The sequence below is a fragment of the Papilio machaon genome, chromosome 17, assembly GCF_912999745.1.
Source record: "Papilio machaon chromosome 17, ilPapMach1.1, whole genome shotgun sequence".
Classification (NCBI taxonomy): domain Eukaryota; kingdom Metazoa; phylum Arthropoda; class Insecta; order Lepidoptera; family Papilionidae; genus Papilio; species Papilio machaon.
In genome coordinates, this window is record NC_060002.1 from 4,990,615 (window position 1) to 5,016,127 (window position 25,513).

A 25,513-nucleotide genomic window follows, 5' to 3' on the forward strand; every position below is an offset into this window, starting at 1 on the left:
GCAGTTTACGTGATATGGCGCCATCGTAACTAGGAAGCAACTTTGCCGTGTAAAATTTTACAGATAGGCGCGTTAAAAAATTCAGTCCAGTGAAAAAGCTTCCGGGGAAACAAATGAAATATCTCGAACACAGAAACTGGTAAAATAAAAAGGAATGTTTCTTCGATGCTGTATAAATTTTGAATAATTTACAATATTAAAAACCAAATTTTAAAAGTTTCACTTTCTATTGATTTTAGTAAATCACAGACCGGAGTAATTGTTGGTACAGTCAGCTTCATAAATATAGTGGCAGTCAAGATATCCAAATATATAGGAACACCTAAAGTGCTCAATTATATAAGTACAACCAAAGTCATCAAATTAATTGAAGCATCCACTCTGCTCAAAAAGATCGAAGCGTTCACATCGTCATATATATGAGTACATTCAAAGTGCCCATAATTATAGTAACAGACAGAGCGTCAATAGTAACGAAGCATCGAAAGTATGCAAAAATATCGTAACATTTGACAAAATTGAACTCTATCTCTATTGACTTAAGATACACTTTGAAATATACTACATCTGTTAAAATCATTTGACGCTTTGTATCAACATAATAGGTTGTCCAATAAGTTCGTTCCAATTTTCAATAGGTAGCTTAGAATAGACCCGAATATATTACAATTATTGAAAACATATGACATGTTTACATAATACATCTTATATATATAAAAGAAAGTCGTGTTAGTTACACTGTTTATAACTCAAGATCGGTCGAACTGATTTAGCTGAAAATTGATGGGGAGGTAGCTTAGAATTAGGAGACGGACATAGGAACTTTTTATCTTGTGAGCATTTTTTTAATTCCGCGCGGACGAAGTCGCGGGTAAAAGCTAGTAAGTAACATCAAATTTTACTCTGTCACAATATGTGCTAGTTTCAGTGTTTTACTATTTTCGCCGCAGTACGTAAGTTTAGTGGTTCGAATTCCAGGCTTACAAGGTTTTTATTTTTCAATATTATCAATCATATATAGAGCTTGATTTTTTTAATGAAAAGGAGAAATCTGGTAATGTACTTAGAATATGTTTTTTACTTAACAAAAACAATTTATTTACTTAACAAACTATGCGCCTGGATTTCTAGCTTCTTGGAGGGTCGGAGCATCAAGGTCGTTGTCGACGGTGCGTGCTCTGACCCGAAACCAATCAACGCTGGTGTCCCACAGGGCTGTGTACTGTCGCCCACCTTGTTTCTTCTGCATATCAATGACATGCTGCAATTCAGCAACATTCATTGTTATGCAGACGATAGCACGTGTGACGCACTGTACACGGCCCGTGCCAATGTTTCTCGGGCTACTGCCGATGAGAACCGGACCAAACTTGTGTCTGAACTGGAGACCCTACTGGGTGAAGTTTCGGATTGGGGTCGACGAAATCTCGTTGAATTCAATCCCAAAAAGACACAAGTGTGCGCCATTACCGCTAAAAAACAACCCTTTGTCGTAAATCTTCGTTTTGAGGGCACTCCCCTGGTTGCCTCAGCCAGCATCGGTATTCTCGGCGTTGACATATCGAGTGACGTTCAGTTTCGTGGTCACTTGGAAGACAAGGCAAAGCTGGCCTCCAAAAAGCTGGGTGTGCTCAGTAGGGCGAAGCAGTATTTCCAGCCGGGCCACCGCCTACAACTGTACAAGGCGCAAGTTCGGCCCCACATGGAATACTGCTCGCACCTCTGGGCGGGAGCACCCCAATACCAGCTTCTTCCATTTGACCGCATACAACGGAGAGCGACTCGAATCGTCAACGACCGAGCTCTTACCGATCGGCTTGATACTCTGGCCTTGCGGAGGGACGTCAGTTCCCTCTGCATTTTTTATCGTTTATACCACGGGGAGTGTTCCGAAGAACTGTTTGGAACGATTCCTGCCGCCGAGTTTCGTCATCGGACGACCCGACAGACCGCCAGGTACCATCCATACCATCTGGACGGCTGGCATTCCACAACAGTGCGGTTCTCGCGAAATTTCTTGCCGCGCACGGCCGCGTTGTGGAATGGTCTGTCCTCGGCGGTATTTCCAAACCAGTACGACTTAGGGTCCTTCAAGAAGCGAGCGTATCACCATCTCAAAGGCCGGCAACGCATTTGCGACTCCTCTGGTATTGCAGATGTCCATGGGCGTCGATGAACACCTAGGTGTTCCCGCTGCTCGTTTGCCCCCTTCTCTTATATAAAAAAAAAAAAAAAACAATTTTAAATTTTTATTTTTGGGGTATTAAATATTTATATAAAATTAATAACGATTAGGTTCGGCCATCTCGGAATAAAGCGAGTGGGCGGAGAGTGTTTTCACTTGTCATTGCGGTCATTGAAATTGAATTCTACTCGTATTTCCATATCCTTGAAATACACTTTGAAAGTATACAACTTCTGTTAAATTAATTGACAATTTGTATCAAAATATTTTTCTCTTACTGTTAGGTATCTTCAGTCCGGTTGCAGTAGAATTTTTCAAGCATAGATTTATTACACGTATTCGATGTCGCCAGTGACATAGTCCGCGCGGAATTAAAAGACGAAACTTACAATAACAAACGTGAACAATAATATAGTAATAGTAACCAATAATTGTTGCGATAAAGTTCAATTTTATATAACGCTTTGATAATAAAATTAAAAACCTTAAAAAATGTAAAAATAAATATAGTTTGGGATTCGAATCACCAAAACTGCGTATAACAGCGAATAGTTAAGCCGTAAGGCCAAACTGGCATATATGGTGACATATTAAAATTTGATATTGCTTATCTATCTAGTATCTGTCATGCGGGACGTAAACTTGTAGTAAATAGCAAAAAAATGTTTTGATATAAAATGTCAAATGAATTTAACAGAAGTAGTATATTTCAAAGTGTATCTTAAGTCAATAGAGATAGAGTTCAATTTTGTCAAATGTTACGATATTTTTGCATACTTTCGATGCTTCGTTACTATTGGCGCTATGTCTGTAACTATAATTATGGGCACTTTGAATGTACTCATATATATGACGATGTGAACGCTTCGATCTTTTTGAGCAGGGTGGATGCTTCAATTAATTTGATGACTTTGGTTGTACTTATATAATTGATCACTTTAGGTGTTCCTATATATTTGGATATCTTGACTGCCACTATATTTATGAAGCTGACTGTACAACTTTCTCCATACTTCGAAACTGCAATTTATAGTTTCTGTAACGTAATCGCTCTCGCTATTTTATGATCTTTTAACATTAATGTCTATTTATCTTCTTATTGTTGGATCCTGCTTTTGTTGTATCAACGAAATTTTAAGGGAGTTTTCACATTCACAGTAATACATATTTTGGTCTCAGTTTTTTTTTTTGATACCCCATACGTCCTCTTTCCCTTCCCACCCTTTTATTATTAGGTAAGGATGGGAAGGTGAAGTGGATTTGGCAGGCGACGCATAGGAAATATCCTCTTTCTGTGCGTCCCCTTCTCCATTAATTAAAGGTAGGCAACGCATCTGTATTTGTGGATGTCTTTGAGCAACGATCGCCTCGCTATTTCGGCGAATTCGGGTGGCCGTTTGCTCGTTTGCCACCTTTTGATACATAAAAAAAAGAAAAAAACATGTTTGTATGCAAAGGTTTCGGTAGTGTAAACTCGCGCTAAATGACACAAAGACATGTTTGCTAGTAAGCAGGTAGTTAGCGTGCGTACTAGGAACGTGTTCGGACATGTTCACGACATGCATATATTCGTGTTTACATTGTCCGTAGAAACATAGATATGCAAACATAGTGCAGTCGTTCGCGGTCACTTCAGATGCGTAGCTACTGTGACGTCTAGGGCTGCCAACATTAATAACCAAGCTGAAACCCGTAGCTCGGATGTGGATCATGCAAATCCCAAAAATACCAAAGAGGTGGCATCCCTAGTGACAACTGACGTCGAACTGTTGTGTTATAAACATTACTTTGAAGTGCATTTAACTAGTTTACCTTAATCCAGGTATTGTTTACGCGGTATGTGGAAATGAAATCTTGTGTACTTGACAGATTAACCTGAAAGTAAAAATTTTCTGTAGCTAAAGAGATGAATCTCCCCACTGTATGATTTTTTATATTCATCTTCCAAAAACACATCGATGTGTTCCCTTTCGTATATTGGATATGTGCTATTGATACGTGTTCAAAATGAACGGATGGATAAAATAAATAAAATGTTAACATTTCCACTAACCGCTGTAAACAAGTGAAAACATGAAGAATTTATTGTTTTCATTGTTCGGTCGCAGAATTTACCCACATACGTTTATACTCTTCATTTGTAATCTGAAATTAAAGTCTGTATTAAAGTAATTAAAGTATTACTAGGAGTTTGACTGTGAGCTACCTTTTATATGTTTTGTTGTTTGATTTGCAACTTGTAGGTATCGACATATATATTGTAGTTTCATATTATGTTAGAAAATTATTTGATAATTTTTTTTCATGCAAATTTGCAACAAAGCTTTGAAACTTAAAAAAACTGTGTAATACTTTTGTTCGGTTATTTCAGCAAAAAAAAGATAAAAACACCAAAATAAAATGGCTTTGTGTATCTTTGGCAAACATCCAAGGCCATAGAAACTGTTCCACTTATAGTGGATTTGTATATATTACAAATTGCAAATGGAATATTATTTACATAAAATTGATAGTAATTGAGGCATAAGACTACACTACAAAATGTATAGAATCAAGTGTTTTGGAGAGTAGTTTATTTTTTAAATATTCAAGTTACATACTTCCTGTCACGTTCTATGCCCGTTAGTTAGGCGGATGCGCCGGTGTGCATGTTGCGCCGTTATTGAAGCCTCTGACGTCATATGCTGCGGTCCGCATGTCAACAAGGGTGATGTGTGACGTCATCTATATCTAGGGTTGTAATACATTAACAACTACCATAATTATGAACAACATATTCTTTTGAGACATGATCATGCCGCATTATATGTGATCCTTTTTGGTAAAATCCTAAGACTTAGTAGTAATTACATGTAACAAAACTCGTAATTCCTTTAATCCATACAATATTACAAATAATCTATGTTATTGCACTTACGTAACCTAATCCATTAGATACATTACATAATCTAGTTGTTAGGTTATCTTTAATGCTAATCCTAGGAACAATAGACTGTTTGTAATGTGGTAACCTTGATAAGTTGGTGGGGGGATGGCTAGACGGTGTGGTGAGGCCAAGGACGTCGCCTGGCCGACCGCCGCTCAACACCACCACAATCAATACCTACCTCTTCACTCTTACATCTGCATTGGAAAAAACCTGCAGTATTTTTATATTGTAAGATTCAAACTTTGTGGCGGCTCCTGATTATCTGCGAGGGCATATGCATATCTGATAACACTGCGCTTGGAAACCCCTTTACATCCCAAAGAACCCTAAAATTTTGTTCCGCGCTCCGTTCAAATTGCAAGCCGTTATCAATTTTGAATAGCACTATATCAGATGTGGGATTCAATATTGGAATTTTTGGTAGACATGTGAGTTCCCATCGAACTTAGGGAAATACTGAACTAGACGTGTATGTAATCTGTTTCGAGTATTCCATGTAGATTACATCTTCAACTTCCGTATCGTAGTATAACGATCAACGAGCACGAACACCAATCACGTCTCTCCATTACAATTTTATGGAAAACGAATTTGTATAGAGTCTGTTATTGCTGTGCGTTATGTAACCTTTATTACATGAACGAACCTCGCTTAAAGCTCGTATTACTTCAAAGTTATTACCGTGGAGATAACGTTAATATAGTTATGGAAAATTCGTATTTATGTACTTTGAATTATTGCTTTGATTGGAACACGTTCTAATCTGTTGTAAAATTGTAAACTTCTACGTTTAAATCCTTTCATTAAAACGTTTCTTGTTTTCTTATGATATGTTTATCTTCTAAATTAGTAAAAATCTGTCCGATGGCAATTTGTACTTAACATATTTTTTTTTTCATTTTGTTTTTTTCTGTCGAAACGAACAAATATATTGCCATTACTCTTATTCCCTTTAAAAGAACAGAGATAAGAATATATTTTTCCATAAATGGTTAAACTCACGGTTATGATACAAAAGTAGTACGCATTACCTAATATTAAAGACGTTTTACAACTGATGTATTTCCCGACGCTGTCTGCGTAAGCTTCGCCATTATCATTATCGCCTTCTATGGCATTCCATTCTACTCCATTCCCTTTAATCCTTAAATGCAGTATTTAAAATATGATTAACTTTGTTACCGAGGTAGTTTAAATTATATTTCGTATTTATTTGCATGAATGGAGAAAAAAATGTACATTTAAGGGTTAAGTTGTATCCAATGTTTTTATGTTTGTTCCCTATGCGTTCATATTTTGACGAACTGTTCGTAGGTGTTCTAAAGACTCCATATATTAGGTCCTTACATATGAAATTGGCGTTTTGTATGGGAGGAACAAAAAGTCGAATATTTTTTAATATAATATATTTAATTAATCAAAGTATGAACCATTATTTTCTATGCACTTTTGCCATCTCGTAGGTAGTTCATTGATCCCTTTACTAAAAAAACCAGTCGGACGGGAATCAATAAAATCTTTGAAGGCGATTTGGACTGCCCCATCGGAGTTGAATTTTTTCCCTTGCAAGAAGTTATCCAAATTTCGAAAAAAATGGTAATCTGTTGGAGCAAGGTCCGGGGAGTACGGAGGATGTCTTAGACTTTCCAATTGAAGCTCTTCTAATTTAGTAGCCGTCTGTTGCGCAGTGTGTGGTCTAGCGTTGTCGTGAAGTAGCAGTGGCGTGGAGCGATTGACCAGCCTAGGTTGTTTAGCCGCTAGCTATTCCATCATGGTTTGCAATTGCTGACAATAGACATCAGCCGTAATAGTCTGGCCAGATTTGAGAAAACTGTAATGAACAATACCGGCACTAGTCCACCAAACGCTTACAAGTAACTTTTTTGGGGTTAATTTTCGCTTGGGGCAGGATTTGGCTGGCTGGCCAGGATCCAATCATTGCGCTGAGCGCTTCCGATTATCGTAAAGAACCCATTTTTCATCACAGGTAATGATTCGGTTTAAAATACCTTCATTATTTTGCCGGTTTAGTAATGTAACGCAACAGTCGACGCGCGTTTGCCGGTTTGCTTCAGTCAATTCGTGAGGTACCCACCTTTCAAGCTTTTTAATCTTCCCAATTTGCTTCAAGTGAATTAAAACAGTTTTATCACTAACATCGCAGCCTGCAGCTAACTCGGACGTGGTTTGCGATGGATCCGCTTCCACAATAGCCTTCAACTCTTCATTATCAACTTGAGTCTCAGGCCGTCCACGGGGCTTGTTCTGCAGATCGAAATTTCCAGAACGAAAACGTTGGAACCAAAAACGAACTGTGTTTTCTTTTGCAACACGACCGCCATACACATTATTCACCCTTCGAGTCGTTTCCGCAGCACTAGTGCCACGACGGAACTCGTACTCGTAAATAATGCGATATTTTAAGTTTTCCATTTTGTAAAATGAGTGACACAAACAGAAAAAAACAGAAGAAAAAAAACAAATGAATGACGGTCATCGAACCACAAATACATGAGTCTATAGCTGTACAAATTTGAATTTGGAATTCCTTACCAAAGAGGAGAAATTCGTGATTAAAGTGGCCAGTACGAAAAACGCCAATTTCATATGTAAGGACCTAATATTATTTTAAGTTTATTTTTTAGAATTTTTTAATATTGACTATTGCATTGCAGCGCATGCCGTGTTAACCTGGTAATCTAAAAATCTAATTCCTAAATAATAAGTTGTAGGAATTATTGATTTTGCTTAAAATATTTGGCTGATGAAAAAGGTTAAATTCTAAAAATAAACGTCATAGAGAAGTAGGGACTGCGGTATTGGCGTTGACCCAATAATCTGAATTGGTGAAAGTACTTTCGAGGTTGAACGCTAAACGAGTTAGCCGAGCTTCTGCGCAATTACCCAGCCATACAGCGTCGCCGATCTTTGTAATACAATACTTGTTTAGAACTTAATTATAATGAACACCAGTATCGTACTAACGACTAAACTTTTGTCATTAAGGTGATAACTTTATCGGATTTTGACGAATTAAGTATATCGAGAATTAGACAGTGGTAGACGCTGGTAACATCATCTGTTGTACAAATGGGTCGGCTCGGCCTATGCAATACCATGACCTCACACAAGACATACCTCAAGTGGAAGCAATTCCGCCTAACGTCTGATGAGCGAGCGTGACGAAGTCCTAATTTGTCTTTCCCATCCCCACCTTTTCTTGTAAGGACAGGATGAGGAGAGTGGATTTAATGGAGGAGAGAACGCATAGGAAGGGAAAATATTATGTTTCTTTGCGTCCCCTCCTCCGTCATTTAAAGGTAGGCTTCTGGAATTTTCAATGTCTATGAGTAGCGCTTGTTTCCTTGCCCTCTTATAATATTAAAAAATATAAATGGACTTTGGAAAAATTAACAAAGAACGTTATGGATTTTAATCTAATGTAAGAAAAACCACGAGAATAGAAAATTGCAAGTTTCAGGTTTTGAATAAAAAGTTTAAAGTCTTAATATAATTTTATTTTGTACTTCATATTTGTATTAACACAATATCTTTGTCTTGGTGGATGACACAATGAGAGGTCACTATGTGCCACATATCGTCGATGTTAAGTGGATTTTGATAATAAAGTCTAACGATTTTAATGTTTTAAATATTAACTTGATATTTATCATTAATACAATTTCAAAACTTTGTTAGAATTCTAGTAATATATCTTGTATATGTACTATTTCTAAGTTTACTCAATAAAAATTAAGTTAAAATGAAAATTTATATTTTCCCTCGCTTATTTTTGCACGTTCCTTAACGTTGGGAGTATTTAGAGGATTTTGCACTTTTCAGTGAACCTCTTGAACCCAGTCTGCATTTGTATTAAGTTTTGAAATTGGATTTCATTTTAGTTTGTGCGTTATTTTTTGGTTTAGTTCAAATGCCAAAATTAAGTAAACAGGGGATCGTAACATTCTATACGTGTACCGACCATTACTAAAGTTGACTCTTTCAGTTATTTTTTTTGATAAATGTGTTGTAGAATAAATAAGACAATTGGAATGGGATAAAGAATGGATCATAGCTCGGCAATAAAACAGGGGTGTGAGGTGTCGGTTCATCGGACCTTGAAATTCTGAGGGAGATGTTTTATCGAGCTTGTTATTTGGGTGTCTAGACAGATAGTGTCTCGGAGCAAACGCACACATATTTGCTTACTTACACGGTTACACTGTTATTGCTTTTGTTATTTGTGTATATGTTGTTAATAATATTTACTATTTCCTGGATGTATGAATTTCAGTAATATTGATGCATTTTTACTAGTATATTGATGATGATTTAAATATCTTTCATACTAACTGCCGCCTGCGACTCCGTGTGCACGGAATTAAAAAATAAGTAACCTATGCGTTCTTCCAGACTGTGATATACCGTTAAACATACATCCATCCATCTAACCAAACATTCGCATTTACAATATTAGTAAGATTTTACTTTAATAAAGGTGAAATACGATGCCAGTATTTTGATGTGTTAAAATATTTAATATTCTTTTTTAATAAGGTTTATTCCAAATTTAGCCTAAATCCGCGTTAGAAATCTCTCATCGACGTTTGAAGCTCAGATCTGATTTAAAAGCGGTTATAAATAAACAGTATGTAACAATAAAGGCGTAGTAATAAGGAAGAACATTTATGAGCGAGTTATTTGTAGCCTTACATAGTTGTTGGGCAAAGCCGGCGTTTATAATTCCGTCATGGAGATTTATCAGCTGGAACTAAAGACAAATCAATTTCTCCTCACGACCAGCAAGAATTTTATCAGAGCCTTACATAAACGTTTACGTTTATAACGTGATTTATTGTTAAAACATTTTGGAATTAATCACAAAAATACTTTTTGAAGTTACTACCATATCATTGATTCTTGGATTTTAATTGTAGAATTGTGTAACGGAGGTTAAGTATACAATTTTCTTCTCTTATTCAACACTAGTTTTTACCCGCAACTCCGTCCGCGCGGAATAAAAAAAAAAAAAAAGAAAACGGGGTAAAAATGATCCTATGTCCGTTTCCTGGTTCTAAGCTACCTGCTCACCAATTTTCAGTCAAATCGATTCAGCCGTTCTTGAGTTATAAATAGTGTAACTAACACGACTTTCTTTTATATATATAGATTTAACATCTTTAACCTTTAAAAAAAAATTGATAATATAATTTTCTATTAGGTATGCATGTATATAATGTTTGTACATATAAATAGCATATGTTTTTGTATATTTACTAGCTGTGGCCTGCGACTTCGTCCGCTCGGTATTAAAAAAAAACTTTATTAGTAGCCTATGTGCTCTTCCAGACTATGCTATACATCCATGTCTATTTCATCAAGACGTTGAGCCGTTGCGGAGATACTTTCAAACAAACATCCATCCATCCATCCAAACATTCTAAGATTAGTAAGATTTCTATTGTATATACTTGATATTGTGATGTTGTGAATTATCATAGGATCATTAGATTTCATCATCATTATTGAATACTGTCTATAACTTTATTAATTTAACGTATATTTTATGTATTTTTGTTTGTAATACGTTGTTGGTTTTTCAATCTAATATATAAAATTCTCGTGTCACAGTTTTCGTTCCCGTACTCCTCCGAAACGGCTTGACCGATTCTCATGAAATTTTGTGAGCATATTCAGTAGGTCTGAGAATCGGCCAACATCTATTTTTCATTTTGTTTTTTTTAACTGCGCGCGGACGGAGTCGCGGGCGACAGCTAGTATATGAATAAATGAAAATGAAATACACACAAGAATAGTTGTACATAAAACCATTTATTAACTTTATAATTAATTGTAAACAATTAGCATTCATATTAGAAATCAGTATTAGAAACTTATTCCTTATCAACTTGATGGAAAACGAGTCGACTATAGAGAAGTAAAATTAGTAAAGTGACAAAGAGGTCAAATGCATCTGTTACGTGTAACGGTTCGGCTAGTACAAGTCCCGCAGCGTGAATACATCATGATGATTGTACGCTCATCGGATTGTTGATAATTAAACGTCTTTTATGTTCCTTTTATAAATTACTAGCTTTTACACGCGACTCCGTCCGCGCGGAATAAAAAATAGAAAACGGGTTAAAAATTATCCTATGTCCGTTTCTAAGTTACCCCCCCCCCCCCCATCAATTTTCAGTCAAATCGATTCAGCCGTTCTTGAGTTATAAATAGTGTAACTAACACGACTTTCTTTTATATATATAGATTATTTGAAATTATTCATCTATGTATGTTAACGAGGTTGAAATGGATAGGCGTCTTATAATGTGAAGGCCCACCGCGTAAAACAGATTTTGTATTAATGTTTTGAATACCAACATAACAATGAATAATGAGTGCCAGCAAATAATTAAGATATATTCATTAGGATTCTTACCGAATGAAACAGAGTCAATAAACACCTGAAAATAAATATTTATTTGACCTTTGTAGGATCGTAAAATACTTCAGTATCCAAATGAGGGAAAGATTGACAAAAATATTTTGTCAGTAACAGATATTAAAGGTCTCAGCCATCGCAGTGACAGTAAGAAACGACATCGTAATGAGGCAATTCGGCGCCTCAGGGAACTACCTAAATTGGGTCGCATTCAGACATCGACGAGCGGTCATTTTGAATCTTTTTTTGTTATTACACGAATAAGAAAGTCTGGTGAGGGCTAGGGTGAACATTTAATGACTTGTGACATTCCTGCTTTGTTATTACTCGTGTGCAGAAGCTTTGCTGATGGCATCATGACGTCACGTTGATGGTCAGTAGAGTTGACAAAAAAGGTTACATAAATATTTGACGAAATATATTTATTATTATATATACTTTACATAACATCATAAAAAGTCATTGGTAAATATCATTTGCCCCATTAGAACAAAATAATATTACTTTTAACATTTCATCGCGCGATAGCTTTAAGATAATTGAAAAAATTATACATGAGAGTAATTGTGGTATTTGAAGAGTCTAGTAATGTAACACAACAAAATTAAAATCGTGATTTCCGAGCGTGACGTAAATTTAAAATTAAACCTTTAATTTCGCTTCGAAACATATGAATATGGAAACCCTACAATTCTTTATTGTCCTCCGCTGCCTTGGCCAGTCATTGTTAACACAATGATGGCCACGGGAATTGGGATATGCCATTAAGTTTTTCATTCTTGAAGCTGAGGAGTTATCCATTAGATAACAATTGACCATTTACCGTCCGCAGACAAGGACTTAAGTTTTTAGCGATGTGACCTTATTTCTGTTAGTTCTTTTGCCTTATACTCGATACAATGCATTATAGTACATGTGTTCATGAACTTCATTCAAAAACTAACGTGTGAATATTCACTTCACATTTTCCTTTCAAAACAATAATCAGACAGCGTTTAGTTCACAGGAATTTTAAAAAGGTGTTTGAATTTAATGAAGATTAAGTAGCGTGGCAATGAAATTTAAATTGTAAGTCGTAGATTTATGGAGTTATTGAATAGTAAAGTTACATTTTTTAAAGTACTAAAACGCATTTCTTATTACCCAATATGCACGTTAAGAACACCCCTGTGGATTTTTTGTTTATTCCGAATATAAAACTAAATTGAGGGACATTTTGTGTAGCACACTTAAGTAAATTGTCTCCAACTTACGCTTTAAATGTCTGGTTGCATTGTTCATATAATAGATTTTTTTATTACTTAGCACACATATACTTGAGTCGTAAAAGATGTCTTTTGACTTATTTTAAGTTTGCTTACAAAAATAAACACAATTTATCACCACTGCAGATTTCCAGGAAGGGTTCAAATCTCACGGGATTCGGACAAAGTTTGTACGTTTGTACTAACTCCTTTCTTCTTCGAAACAAGATTTTGACATGAAATATTGCAGTGTTTTTGTTATGTCTAATAGCAAAACACTACACAATGTAATCTCGATGAAAAGATATAACCAACAGACAACAGAAAAAAACAGAATAAGCCAAAAGAAAGAAAACCAGGAACATCATCATCCAAAGTTGTTTCGAAAAAATATTATGGCTTTAAAAGATGCTGGTTTGCATGTCATTTTTTATATTAGACATATTCACAGTGTAACTGTTCCGTTATTTATTAACATTAAATTTTTCCTTTGAGCATGATCAAACATCGGAGCAATGACCTCATTTTTGCTACATGTTCCACTTCTGAGTTAGCACCTAACCTCGGCTAACCTTGCCAAAAAACTCGTTAAGTAAACACAAACGAACTTTGCAGGGTCCGGATGTTAAACAGGTTAATGCCAAAATTTTCGCTATGTTTATTTGACAGTGTTTTTTTTCATTTGATTTTTTTATTTATTTTTTAAAAACACATCTCGACGCAGAACATTTGATGACATCGGTTTTAAATATCATAAAAATACTTAATAATTGAAAAGAAAATAATCTACAATCTTGTGCATTAATGGTTTTCTAAAACAACTGGTTTAAAATCACGGCAACACAAACGTCGTACTATAAGGGAATTCTTTGTTTCAAAGTCACCACATTGTTATTTAGATGATGAGCATTGTCTGCACGAGGTGAATGACCTCTTTCCTAGTCACTTATGTGCTTATATCGTGGGAATCTTGGATATGACAGCAAGTGATGTATATATTGAGATTGACGAGTCATTATCGATAAAAACTGGGTATTTACAGAATAAACTAACATTTCAACTGCACTTAACAGTTTGATATAAAAATACATTTTATCCTGTTACATTTCTCAAGATAGTTTTTTGGTATTTCCAATGAGCACAGGCCGCTTTATTAAAAAAAATAAGTAGATAAGTTGTTAGAGAAAAATAGATCTAGTTGTTGTATCATTAAAAAAAAAATTAAAAGTTAAAAATGAGCTAAATAAATTCTAAATTTAGTAGTACAAACATATGCAAGTGTCGGTGTAAGACGATCTTTAATTACACTTAATCAACAAGGATTATTGACCCTTTGTGTCATCTTTAGCGCGCTGCTTTCGTTTGTATGTATTTTATGCACAGTTAAAACATTTTTTTTTTTCATTTAAAGGGCATCAAAATCAAATCCTGAGTCGAAACAATTCAATTTCTTTCCATACTTTCACAATTTTCTTTTCACGTTGAAATGTCCTATTTTGAAAGCGAAAAATACCTAACAAAAAATAAATAGTCTAGTAAAATATGTTTGCGTAAATATTAATGTTAAATTGAAGTTATAAAATTCATTTGAAAATAGTGTAAAATATAACATAATCCATTTTGCAGGTAAATCATTAAATAAAGTGGGAGAGACTATTTGACATATGAAAATCAATTCTTTGACCGAACAGAATCATGTTCCCGATAATCGGAATAAATCAGAATGTACCCGGCGGCGGCGGTGATACCCGCAAGGTATCACGTAAGCCATTTTGTACTCTGACGGACGATTATATTGACAAAGAGATACGAGACAACTTTAACATGTTGCATTTTAAAAAATGCAAAGCACCCGCCACCGATATTTTTACCACTTTTAAATACATAATTCAATATTAAAACTTTTATTCTCGTTTCTTTGCTGTTGTTGGATATATCTACTGTTATGTACCTAATTTTCTAGAGTAATTTCATTAATGTTTATGTCCTCCATATTATGATATTATTTTTTTAAGTCAAGAGATGCGCCTCTTTACATCGTTAGATGAACTGATTGATGTTTCTATATTCGACTTATTTATAACGGCCTTCACAATTGAAACAGCAGTGCACGGCTATCGTGAGGCTAAACCAAATATAAAGGATGTCCCATTTACAGATGACCGGTTGCGTGGGCCAAATGCATTGTGTGCAGGCTGCACGCGAACTCTGATATCATACTGTATACGAAATATTTATGTACACTGTTTCCTCTGCTCTAATTTGTACACGACTGTTAAGGAAAAAATATAGAAACATTTGTAATAAAACTCTTTTGGCACTCCTATTAGTTTTAACAATGGTGTGAATGGTGTAAATACATATTGGTATGTGTTGATGTTATTTATTAGGATTAGGCGTATATGCTATTCATTAGACCATTTATTCAGCAACTTATATATTTACTTACTGTCCACTATTCATTGTGCTTCCTTGTTATAAAATTATCTGTGACTTTTACACATACGCGATTGTGGCGCCCTGAATTTCATTAGCAGTAAATAATTATAATAAATATCAACCGAAAGAAGGTAAACTCTGGCAAATTAAAATACTCCGTCTGAAGCTTCTAAAGGTTACGTTCGTGAGACCTCATTCTATGTACACTAGTTTTTTTAAACGATTATAAAACATTTATTTCTCTAACTTATATAGAAACGGCTAAAACACTCACGTATATATATCCGGTGTCGTCACCGACTAGTTTCGAGCCCTACGGGGGCTCTTCATCAGGGTGAGTGGGATTCCTCAAGACGCGCCCTAAGAGCGCAGGCGCGCAGTGAGCGACGGGCCGCGTCCGCGAAATAATACCAATCCCACTCACCCTGATGAAGAGCCCCCGTAGGGCTCGAAACTAGTCGGTGACGACACCGGATATATATACGTGAGTGTTTTAGCCGTTTCTATATAAGTTATTTATTTCTCAATGCACATACAAAATTTGTTTACGATATCGGATACATTATTACATTAAACTACCATAACGATTGAGCATAGATTATAATAAATTGGGTTTACGAATGGACATGAATAAGAATCTTATACCAATGTACATTCAAAGAATTAAATTCGCTACCCATTCAATTTCTACTATTTCTTAGAATATCGTACAGCAAGCTGTCACACTGTAAGAGCTTTAATTTAATACCTGGTTTACGTTATACCAATACAGTAAGACAGTAGCGCTAAAATCAGCGCTGGCAGAAACTTACATTATGTACACACTAATTGACGCGCTACTGTCGTATTGTACTAGCATTAAGTAAACCAGGCATATCAATTATGTATGATGCTATGGTTATCTTTCGACCTAATTGCATTGTGAGCGTCAAATGTCATTCATTGAGATGGGTAGGAAATAAATGTCTCCAACTGTATGTCATTTTAACCTTTTCAATTTCCCCCGTATTCGCAGTCCCGTTTGAAATGTTCCCCGGAGAGGAAGACGTGTGACAATGTTGGCGTGGTGACAGAAATGTCTCCGCACAATATCCCCGCATACATTGTCATGACTCCCTATTCAAGTTACATTTATAATTGAAAATCTTAAATGCTTTGTTCGTTCTCAATGCAAGCAAGTATTTAGTAGGATTACTCTTTATCGAAGTTATTTCCGTTTTAGAATAACTCAAAGATGGGAGCAAGTTGCTATTTAATATAGGAATAGTAAATATAATAATGCTGTGTAATTGGGTGTACCATCTTTCAACTCCCACTTAAGGTTAAAGGGATTGCGACCAAGGTAAAGGTCCCAAGTATATATAACATTCGTCGTATTTTTAAATATCTAGGTTAAATTCCTATGAGGATTACTACCTCTGACTACTGAATACTATAATTAAATTAACTGAATGTGTTATGCATACTTAAGCTAAATACACTTTTACACTCGTGTCAGTTTAGTTATTAGATCATTATTAAATATTTAATACGATTTTTTTGTAAGACATAATCACGCCTACTCAGGTCGATGTCATTTGTGTCTATATTCGATATATAACACATCCTAAAATACGTTTGTAAGTTTGCATATTAATAAACTAGCTGTCCCCCGCGACTACTTCTAAGCTTATTGAAAAAAAACTTAGTAGCCTATGTGTCTTCCAGATTATGCTCTACATTTATATGTCAACGGTATTTGGATGTACCTTCAAACAAACATCGATCCATCTAAACATTCGCATTTATATTATTAGTAGCACATAGAGTTGGATTATAATATGGGATAATAGATTTGCATGGGATGTCTTCTTGTCTATACGTTTTTACAGTTATTCGTCAACGCAGTGTTAAGCCAAGAAATTTTCGTTTATGTTTTTAAACAATTAATTCGGCCTTGCTACTGTTTAATTTTACCTTGAAATTTGTTTTTTTTTCACGCTTTACGTCGATTTTACATTCATCGCAAGTCGTTTATAATAAAAAAACATTAATTTTAGTAAACGAAATCATATACACCAACTAGTCAAATAACATTTGGAACAGATTCAACTGCCTCGCTATTATGTCGCCTACGCTCCGCCAACTGTCGGTTGTAGGGTAACCACAAATCATTAAACAAATATATAAATTTTAGCCTAATTTTTTTTAAGCATCTAATATAGAATTGTCTGACAAATGCAAATTTATAGCAAGTACACTTTGGCTATTTTATTAACATTTGTAAAATGTGTAACTCTGTATCATGTGGGATAAACAATTAACGTTGCAAAAACCCAAGTTTACGAGATATTAAAAATACCATAAATATGTTTTTTTTTTATTTGCTAGTCCCTCTGTTATTGCATAAAAGGAGTCCCTTACATACCATCTAGTCTAAACATTTTATCCTTTTTTTGTTTATAATATGGTAACCCTATTGGAAAGAAGCCTATCGACCGTGTTAAACTATACTGGCGCAGATCATGGCTACGTACGCTGAAGACACAGGGCGTTGAGCTCATTAGTGTATATGAAACCAGAGATAAAAAATTTGAATATCTCGTATGTGCCAACTTATACACATCTCCAATTCAAACTTTACAACTGTATCAAATGCTTTTCACAATATTTTTAAACAAAATCACATTTTACACAAACTTTAAAAAGTATGCAAATTATGAAAGTGCAAAATTCATAACTGTACCGCTTTTTTGTCACATGTCCCTTCTATATAGTTGTAATACCTACTATAGTTTTCTTTTGTAGTTTTTTTCTTATATCTCTTCATTTTCTTGTACTAATTCATCGACCATTTTGCTTCAAAATTATATGAATTTAAGATAAAATAGGTAAATATCATTAGGCTCGTCAATATGGCTTGGCGTCGTGTTGTATACCTTTATTTGACGTCCCCCCACCCTTTGTAATATTTTTTCATAGCCTAATACTTTGTTCTCTCTTCCCGGTGAGAATTCATTTATGTATTATTAAATAAACTGTAGGAAAGGTGAAAATGAGGCGTGCTCTCCCCCGTGACGTTGTTTATATTTAAATTAACTAAGGGTGTTATAAATTATTCCTGTGTATGGAATTAAGGCAGGATTATGTTACACGCGATTTTCGCGTTTCAACGCCAAGTACCTAATTACATGAGTTTTTCTTTACGCACAATGATACTAAAAAAGCGAGCTATTTTGTGATTATTTTTGTTTTATTAAAATTATATTGATACAAAAAGAAATTAAGTATGACGGAGCTGATATAGTGTTTTAATTTATATAATGTTATTTGTAACAAGTAATGAATATTTTTGTTGTTTTAATTTTCTTGTAAATATCGCGTTTAAATAAGCAATGTGTAAAAACTATTATTTATCACTAGAGGAACTCGAAACATTTTCTATGCTATATGTATATTAAAATAGAAATTACTGAATTAGTGAAAACATAAATCTTTTTCGTTTTTTGGTTTTAAATTGTTATCTATTTTTTTAAAGAAAAAATAAATATTTAAGTACAGTGTTGTCAATCGACTGATTAGAGTGGTGTCACACTATCTCGTTTTTCCTGTTGTTCATCGAGTGCATATCACATTACCTGTTGAATGGATGACGACTTTACGAAAACGTCAGTTTTCACTGTCAATAAACTGTAACACCTGTACAGAAACATATTGCTATCACTGTTTATTCATAGAGAATGAAAGGGATGACGATATCTTTATATACAAACGTATCATCAGTGGAAACCCACCACGCTAGCAATAAAGTAACGACGCACATTCTGCAGCGTAAATACTTCTTGACATATGAATATTAACATTAAATATTTAATAACATGATGACGCATTTAAAAGCAAAATTATCGAAATCAACAACATTTATTTTTCCAATAGAAATATTGCAAAAAAATATGTTTTAATGCTATAAACTAGAATGAGAATACGGAATACATGCCATTATCTATTTTTAGGAGAACGTTTATCATTCGAATGTATCTATTGTTCACATTTGTAAGTTATTTTATAGTGATTGGTATATTATCTTGAACTTGCGCCCGCATTTACGTACGCGCAGAATTGAAAAAAAAAAAACGAAATAAGAAGCCTGTGTGTTCTTCCAGACTATGTAATAGATCTGTACCAATTTTCATCCATCCATCAACAAACATCCATCCATCCATCTAAACATTCGCATTTATAATATTAGGAATATTTTATAACTTAAATGTATTAGTAAGTAGTGTAATGCAGTACAGTTTTTAACTTGAATAAGTAGGTACAAGTTTTTTTTTTAATGTTAACTGATATTTTAACAAAGCCATATACAAATTTCGTATACCGTATCTATTTGTATTTTTTTTATATATTCAAAGCAGTTGTAAGTTGATCTCGCTATATGTTACGGGACGTTGCCCGCATGTTCGCCAACAAAAGAATGTTAAGACCAATGGTAGCTCAACCAGAACTGGTCTCGGCACAAGGAAGTTGGGCTGTTAACTGTGCTCTTAAAAATTTCCGAGGATTCAGTCATTCAAACTCCAAAATGGCTTGTATGTTTTTATAAGAGTTTAAATTATAAAAATGGACAATGCAGGTATATGTAGGGTTACCATGGCTTAATACGACAACGGACAATTTGCATTTGTATTGGTAAAGGAAACGATTATTCATTTTTATTTATAACAATAGGATAAAATAGGAAGTAATAGAAAATAGCGTTTTATAGATCTTTGTAAGAAATTCACTAATATAACTTGTGCATTATAAGTGCATAATATTTACTCAAAATTTTTATATTGTCCACCCAAATTATGGTAACCATGGTCGAATAATATGGTGCAGACGCGCCACCGATCACGTATTCATAAAAGTGGAACCGAGTTGAATAGGAAAGGGAAGAGCAAGCACTAACCGCCTCTATTGTTACAAATCTAAAAATTTATCTTTTTAAATCAAGATGATATGGAGGCGAAAAGGTATTTTGATATTTTTTCCTCATAACCCTTTCTGCACTCTTTTATGTTTCTGTTTTCAGTATTAGAAATGCCAAAGACAGATATATAAAATATTTGTTAAATACTTTAAAAAGTTTTCGATAACTATAATTAGCAATAGTTTTTCATTCGGGTTCTCTTTTGCAATTGTGGCCTATAGTCTTCGTCTCTGCGGTCGGGTGTCGGTTTCAGAAGGTTCATTATGCGGCTATGGCCACCTAATACCGTCTACTGTTACGTAGGATTATTGTTCTTGTGTTACTCTTCGCATTTCTATTTCTTAAACCACTGCATCGTTGAACGAAACAAGATCATTTGTGCGTTTTTGTGATGGTATGACGAATTTTTGTACTACAACTACAATATAATTTATTTTTAGGGAACCTATCCTATTTAACCACATCTCAATAAGTAGTTATCTTCCAAGTTAAGATTTATTAATGACAGAAAATAGTTGTTGGTTTATTTTTAAAGCAGTTTGGTGATAATCGATAAAAGAAAAGATGTTAACGTCAATAATAAGATTTGTAGTATGTTTGCTCTTTGAACTGCGTTATCACAATGTAGTTACATAGTTGCTCATACAGCTTCCTACATATCAATCAGTCGCCCATCATTGTAGGAGACCTGTTTACTTTGAACTTGTACTCGCTCCGGTAATCCCGATGAAGTCACGGCAAAAATACGCCGCTTGTTGGAATTTTATAAAAAATCTTCCAATGTACAAGATAGTATTATCTGAACATAAATTAATACACAAAACATTTAATGGTAATTTTTAATTAGATTTCTCTCCATGTTTTTTGTAATAGCGATATGAAGGAACCGTAGACGTTTCTAGATTTATAGGTAGCCTATGTTTTCTACCAGGCTGTGTTCTACATCTATACCAAATGTCACCGAGTTAGGTTTATTAGTAACAAACATCCGTTTAAACATTCACATTTATAATATTATAGTAAGATTCATTTTAAGTTCGAGAAAAATTGTGTTTTAATCGTAAAGACCTTTTCAAGTTTCGTAAGTTGAATTTCCGCAATTTTAGGATTACTTACAGCATTGACGTCATGACTTTCAAAGGCTTTGCAATCAAGCGGTAGGTACTTACTGAATCTTCCCATTAAGCTCAAAGTAAGGTCTTAAAAGTTATATTTGTATGGTTTTTACCGTCGCTAATCCCTTATAATGTGTACGTCGCCTTTCATGCGGATAGATGTTAAGATCTTTTCGAATAGATAATATTTTTCTGACTTACGGACTTCTCTTCACTATAGCCAGTTGTGGAATCTATAAAGGCTTTCCCTTAAAATAGATTTAGTATATGAAAAAAGGGGCTGTGTTCGAACTTAAACTGTGAGTATCAAGTATGTATAGTGTTTGACAAGGTTGTTAATGAATTTGGTAACTATTAGTAACGCTAGCGTAGGTCTGCGATAAGAATGGCCTTCAAGGGTTCTGCGTTCTGCTAGCGAGGTGAAGCGCATTTGCGGACGCGATTTGCTAATGAAATAATTACATCGACTAAAAGACCTTGCTTTAGTAGATTAGAGAGAGTAAAGTACCTGTAATAGTTTAAGCAATAAGAAAGAGAAGACAGATACTTTCAATCTCCCTTCAACCTAACTAAAAAAATTGTGAAGTTTTTTTAGCAAAAAATAATCACTGTCATTACCACGAAATTCCTACTTATCTCTAAATTGCGAATGGAGTATTTTTAAAGTCCTAAATTATTCTTTACATTCAGGTTTACGCGATACCGTTTTAAAACCCCGTCGAGGTCTGTACTTGTTGAATACATTTTGCAAAAACGTTTAAAAAAACTGTTCCAAGAGACGTCTCTTCGATTTTGTACAGTATTTGTGCTTAAAAATACAAAATTTTATTATTCTGTACTTTTTGCTTTTTTTAATTATTTGAGGCGAGCATTATTTATGTAAAATCCACATATGTACCTACATGGAACTCTATGAATTAGAGGACACTTCTATATTTTTAATTATTACTAATACAGTCAAAATCTGTTATAACGACATCGAAGGGACTACTCATATTGAGTCGTAAAAACCGATAGTTGTAACAACCGGTGACAGGTATTAATAGGAAAGATATGTATATAACATTCAGCCAGGACCTTTGATTTTGGTCAATTTAACCGGTATGTTGTTCTAAACGATGTCGCCATAAACGGTTTTGACTGTAATTGAAATAAATTAATTTAAATGAAATTAGTAGAGGATGGTGTAATTAGCCTTGGTAATTCCTTACTGGCAATCAGAGCGGTGCGTGCGCAGAGCGGAACCAATGACGTCACATGCCTTCACACCCACAACTGACGAGACGTTCATGGACCAATCCATTATACTCTATTAGATAAAGTTCATGCAAATATCTATCACAAGATTGGATTTTTATTGACATACTAGCTGTCTCCCGCGACTCCTTATACGCCGAATAAAAAACGTAATAAGTAGCCTATGTCCTCTTCCAGACTATGTTCTACATCTTTGCCGAATTTTCTCCAGATCCGTTGAGCCGATCCGGAGATACCTTCAAACAAACATTCATACATCCTTCTAAACTTTCGCATTTATAATATTACGAGTAGTAAGATTGCAATTTACACAGATGCAATTACAGTTTACTATATACTGTATAGCTTGTAATTAAGCTTGTAAGATTGATGTTGAAACGAACAAAACTTAAGAAAACGTTATTTTTGTGTGTATTAAAACACTTTTTCTTTCAAACAATAAAATTTATCTAATCAATGTCTATAAATGACGTTGTGACATCTTGTATTTTCCGAACAATTGTAAACATTTTGTTATCCGAGTGTTTATTATCGTAGGAACAACTTAAATGTAGTCATTCCAATGAACGAACGATAACGAAATTAAAAACAAAAGCTTCCTATCGTCCCTGCCTACATTACATTAATGTACGATAAGACAGACGGACAGACGGCCTGTTATGATAACAAAATAGATTCTGTAGATAGGCGTGACTAATATAAAATGCCTTTAGTATATCATTGCTGATCCACTAAAAGTAATTTCAGAGCAAAACTAATCTATTCTGTAGCAAGAATTATCTGAAAAAAAAAGACTTGTTGAACAAAGAAATTAGCCTCGCCTTATGGTTATATCTAGCTCGAAGGACCAGCTTACTATTCATCTCGTCGAGATACAAAATGATTTTAGTAACCACCATATCTTTGTTCCGACATCTCGCAGTATATCCACGATCTTTCACTCTTGTTTGAGAGGCTTCCTCATTTTTGTGAGTCTCAGTCTAATTTTTGGCATTCTTGTTTCCAGATTGGCAGATCATCGGAGTCCCCGATCGATTTCGTGGTGATGGACACAGTGGCGGGCGACAAGAGCGGCGACACCAAGGTGCTGCAGAGCACCATCTCTCGCTTCGCCTGTCGTATCCTCGCCGACCGCAACGATGTCAACAACTGCCGCATCTACGCGGCAGGCTTCGATTCTTCCAGGAATATATTTCTTGGCGTAAGTTTTACCGCAATCTGTGCTTTGTCAAGTTTTATGTATGGCCTTTGCTATAAAGTTGCTTTTTGTAACACGTTTAGTGTACAGTTTTCCCGCACTAATCTGAATTCGCAAGGCAAGTCGATAGCTCTGATCTTGTTAAGATTCCCATAAAGAGAGAAAGTGATCTTTGAGACGTTACTTTCGTTATTAGTGAGGCCAACAGTACCTACCTACTACTGGTTGGATAGTACAGTTATTGTGGTTTTTTAACATAAAGATTCTGACTTGACCGCTTCCTTCGTAGAACCGTGAAAAGAGAAAGATCTGTTTCTGTCAAACTCGAAATTTTTTAATTATTATTATTTTATTATGTTCTACTCTGTACTACTACTGTGTACTCTAGATAAGATAGATTAGTGAAACACAATTTAGTTTATGTCTATTGTCATCTTTATTCGTATAATTACTAATGTAAAATGTCTTTCAATTAAAGGAAAAAGCGACAAAATGGACGGAGAATCACGAGATAGATGGACTGACGACGAACGGCGTGCTGATAATGCACCCGCGCGGTGACTTCTGCGGCGGCAGCGCCACCTGCGGCCCCTGGCGTGAGACCTCCGTCGGTGGAGCCGTCTTCTCGCTCAGAGAGAGCCGCTCAGCACAACAAAAGGTGACTTCATCACTGACCGGTTCTCAATTTTGTCAATTTGCAATTGTACTAGGTATATTACAAAGCGATCTGAACATTTTTTATTAAAATACTGTCTTAACTCATTTTGATTTCTTCCATTCCAGGGTGTGCCATGTCAAGCAGAGACAAATGTACTGAGAGATGGAACGATGATAGACCTGTGCGGCGCCACGCTGCTGTGGAGGAGTGCAGAAGGACTTAAAAATTCACCTGTAAGTTTAGTTTATATTTTGACATTTTAATAGAAGCTTCACTTCGACAATGTGTTTGGTACGAAGATGTTCTTGAATGAAATACTTTGACTATAGAGAACCGGACTTAGCAAAGAACAGGAGTTGTACTAAGTAAGGATTACGATGACATGTATTTATGAATGTATACTGAGTTATTAATGAGGTGTGAAATGTATCAGACGAAGCGCACGTTGGAGGCACTGGTGGACGAGCTGAACGCGGGACGGCCGCAGTGTCCTGTCGGCCTCAACACCCTCGTCATCCCCCGCAAGTTGTCCGCCGCACACCAGGACCTCAACCAGCCCTACGTCTACCTGCACTGCGGCCACGTGCAAGGTAACATGTCACTCTCGCCAGGGGATGCTGCGATCTATACGTATTTTAAATGGATATCAACATTTGATCCTTGAGATCGATCCAAAAAACTACTTTTAATATCATCCATGTAATGTTATGCAAATGAAAGAGCACCTAATGTGTTATTATAATGTACTACTACTAGCTGTAGCCCGCGACTTCGTCTATATACTACATCTGTGGCAAATTTCATCACGGTCCGTTGACGCCTTCTTGGGGTACCTTCTAACAAACATCCATTCATTCATCCATCTAGACCAGGGATCACCAAACTATTTAGGACAAGTGACCCCTGTTCCAAAATGAACTGTTACCTCAGACCCCAAAACATGGCCCAGATATGGCCAAATTTTTAAGATTTTTAAACTTTTAAGATCAATTATTATTATTATTCATTCTGACTTAGGTCAATAGAAGACAGAGTGAGAATTAGCAATGCCTAAAGTTCGATATCGACCACTTTGGGAATCCCTGATCTAGA

At 35.2% G+C, this 25,513-nt stretch overlaps 1 protein-coding gene across 2 annotated transcripts in view; it reads left to right on the forward strand.

Moving 5' to 3' along the window:
* The window catches only part of LOC106721697 (protein pellino), a 54,546-nt gene that overhangs the window by 27,337 nt on the left and 1,696 nt on the right, over positions 1-25,513 (forward strand). For both annotated transcript variants that reach the window (XM_014516728.2, XM_014516729.2), the window contains exons 4-7: positions 23,572-23,766; positions 24,242-24,421; positions 24,547-24,654; positions 24,855-25,011. In XM_014516728.2, the coding sequence (XP_014372214.2) occupies positions 23,572-23,766; positions 24,242-24,421; positions 24,547-24,654; positions 24,855-25,011 (640 nt within the window). The remainder of the gene's footprint in view (positions 1-23,571; positions 23,767-24,241; positions 24,422-24,546; positions 24,655-24,854; positions 25,012-25,513) is intronic.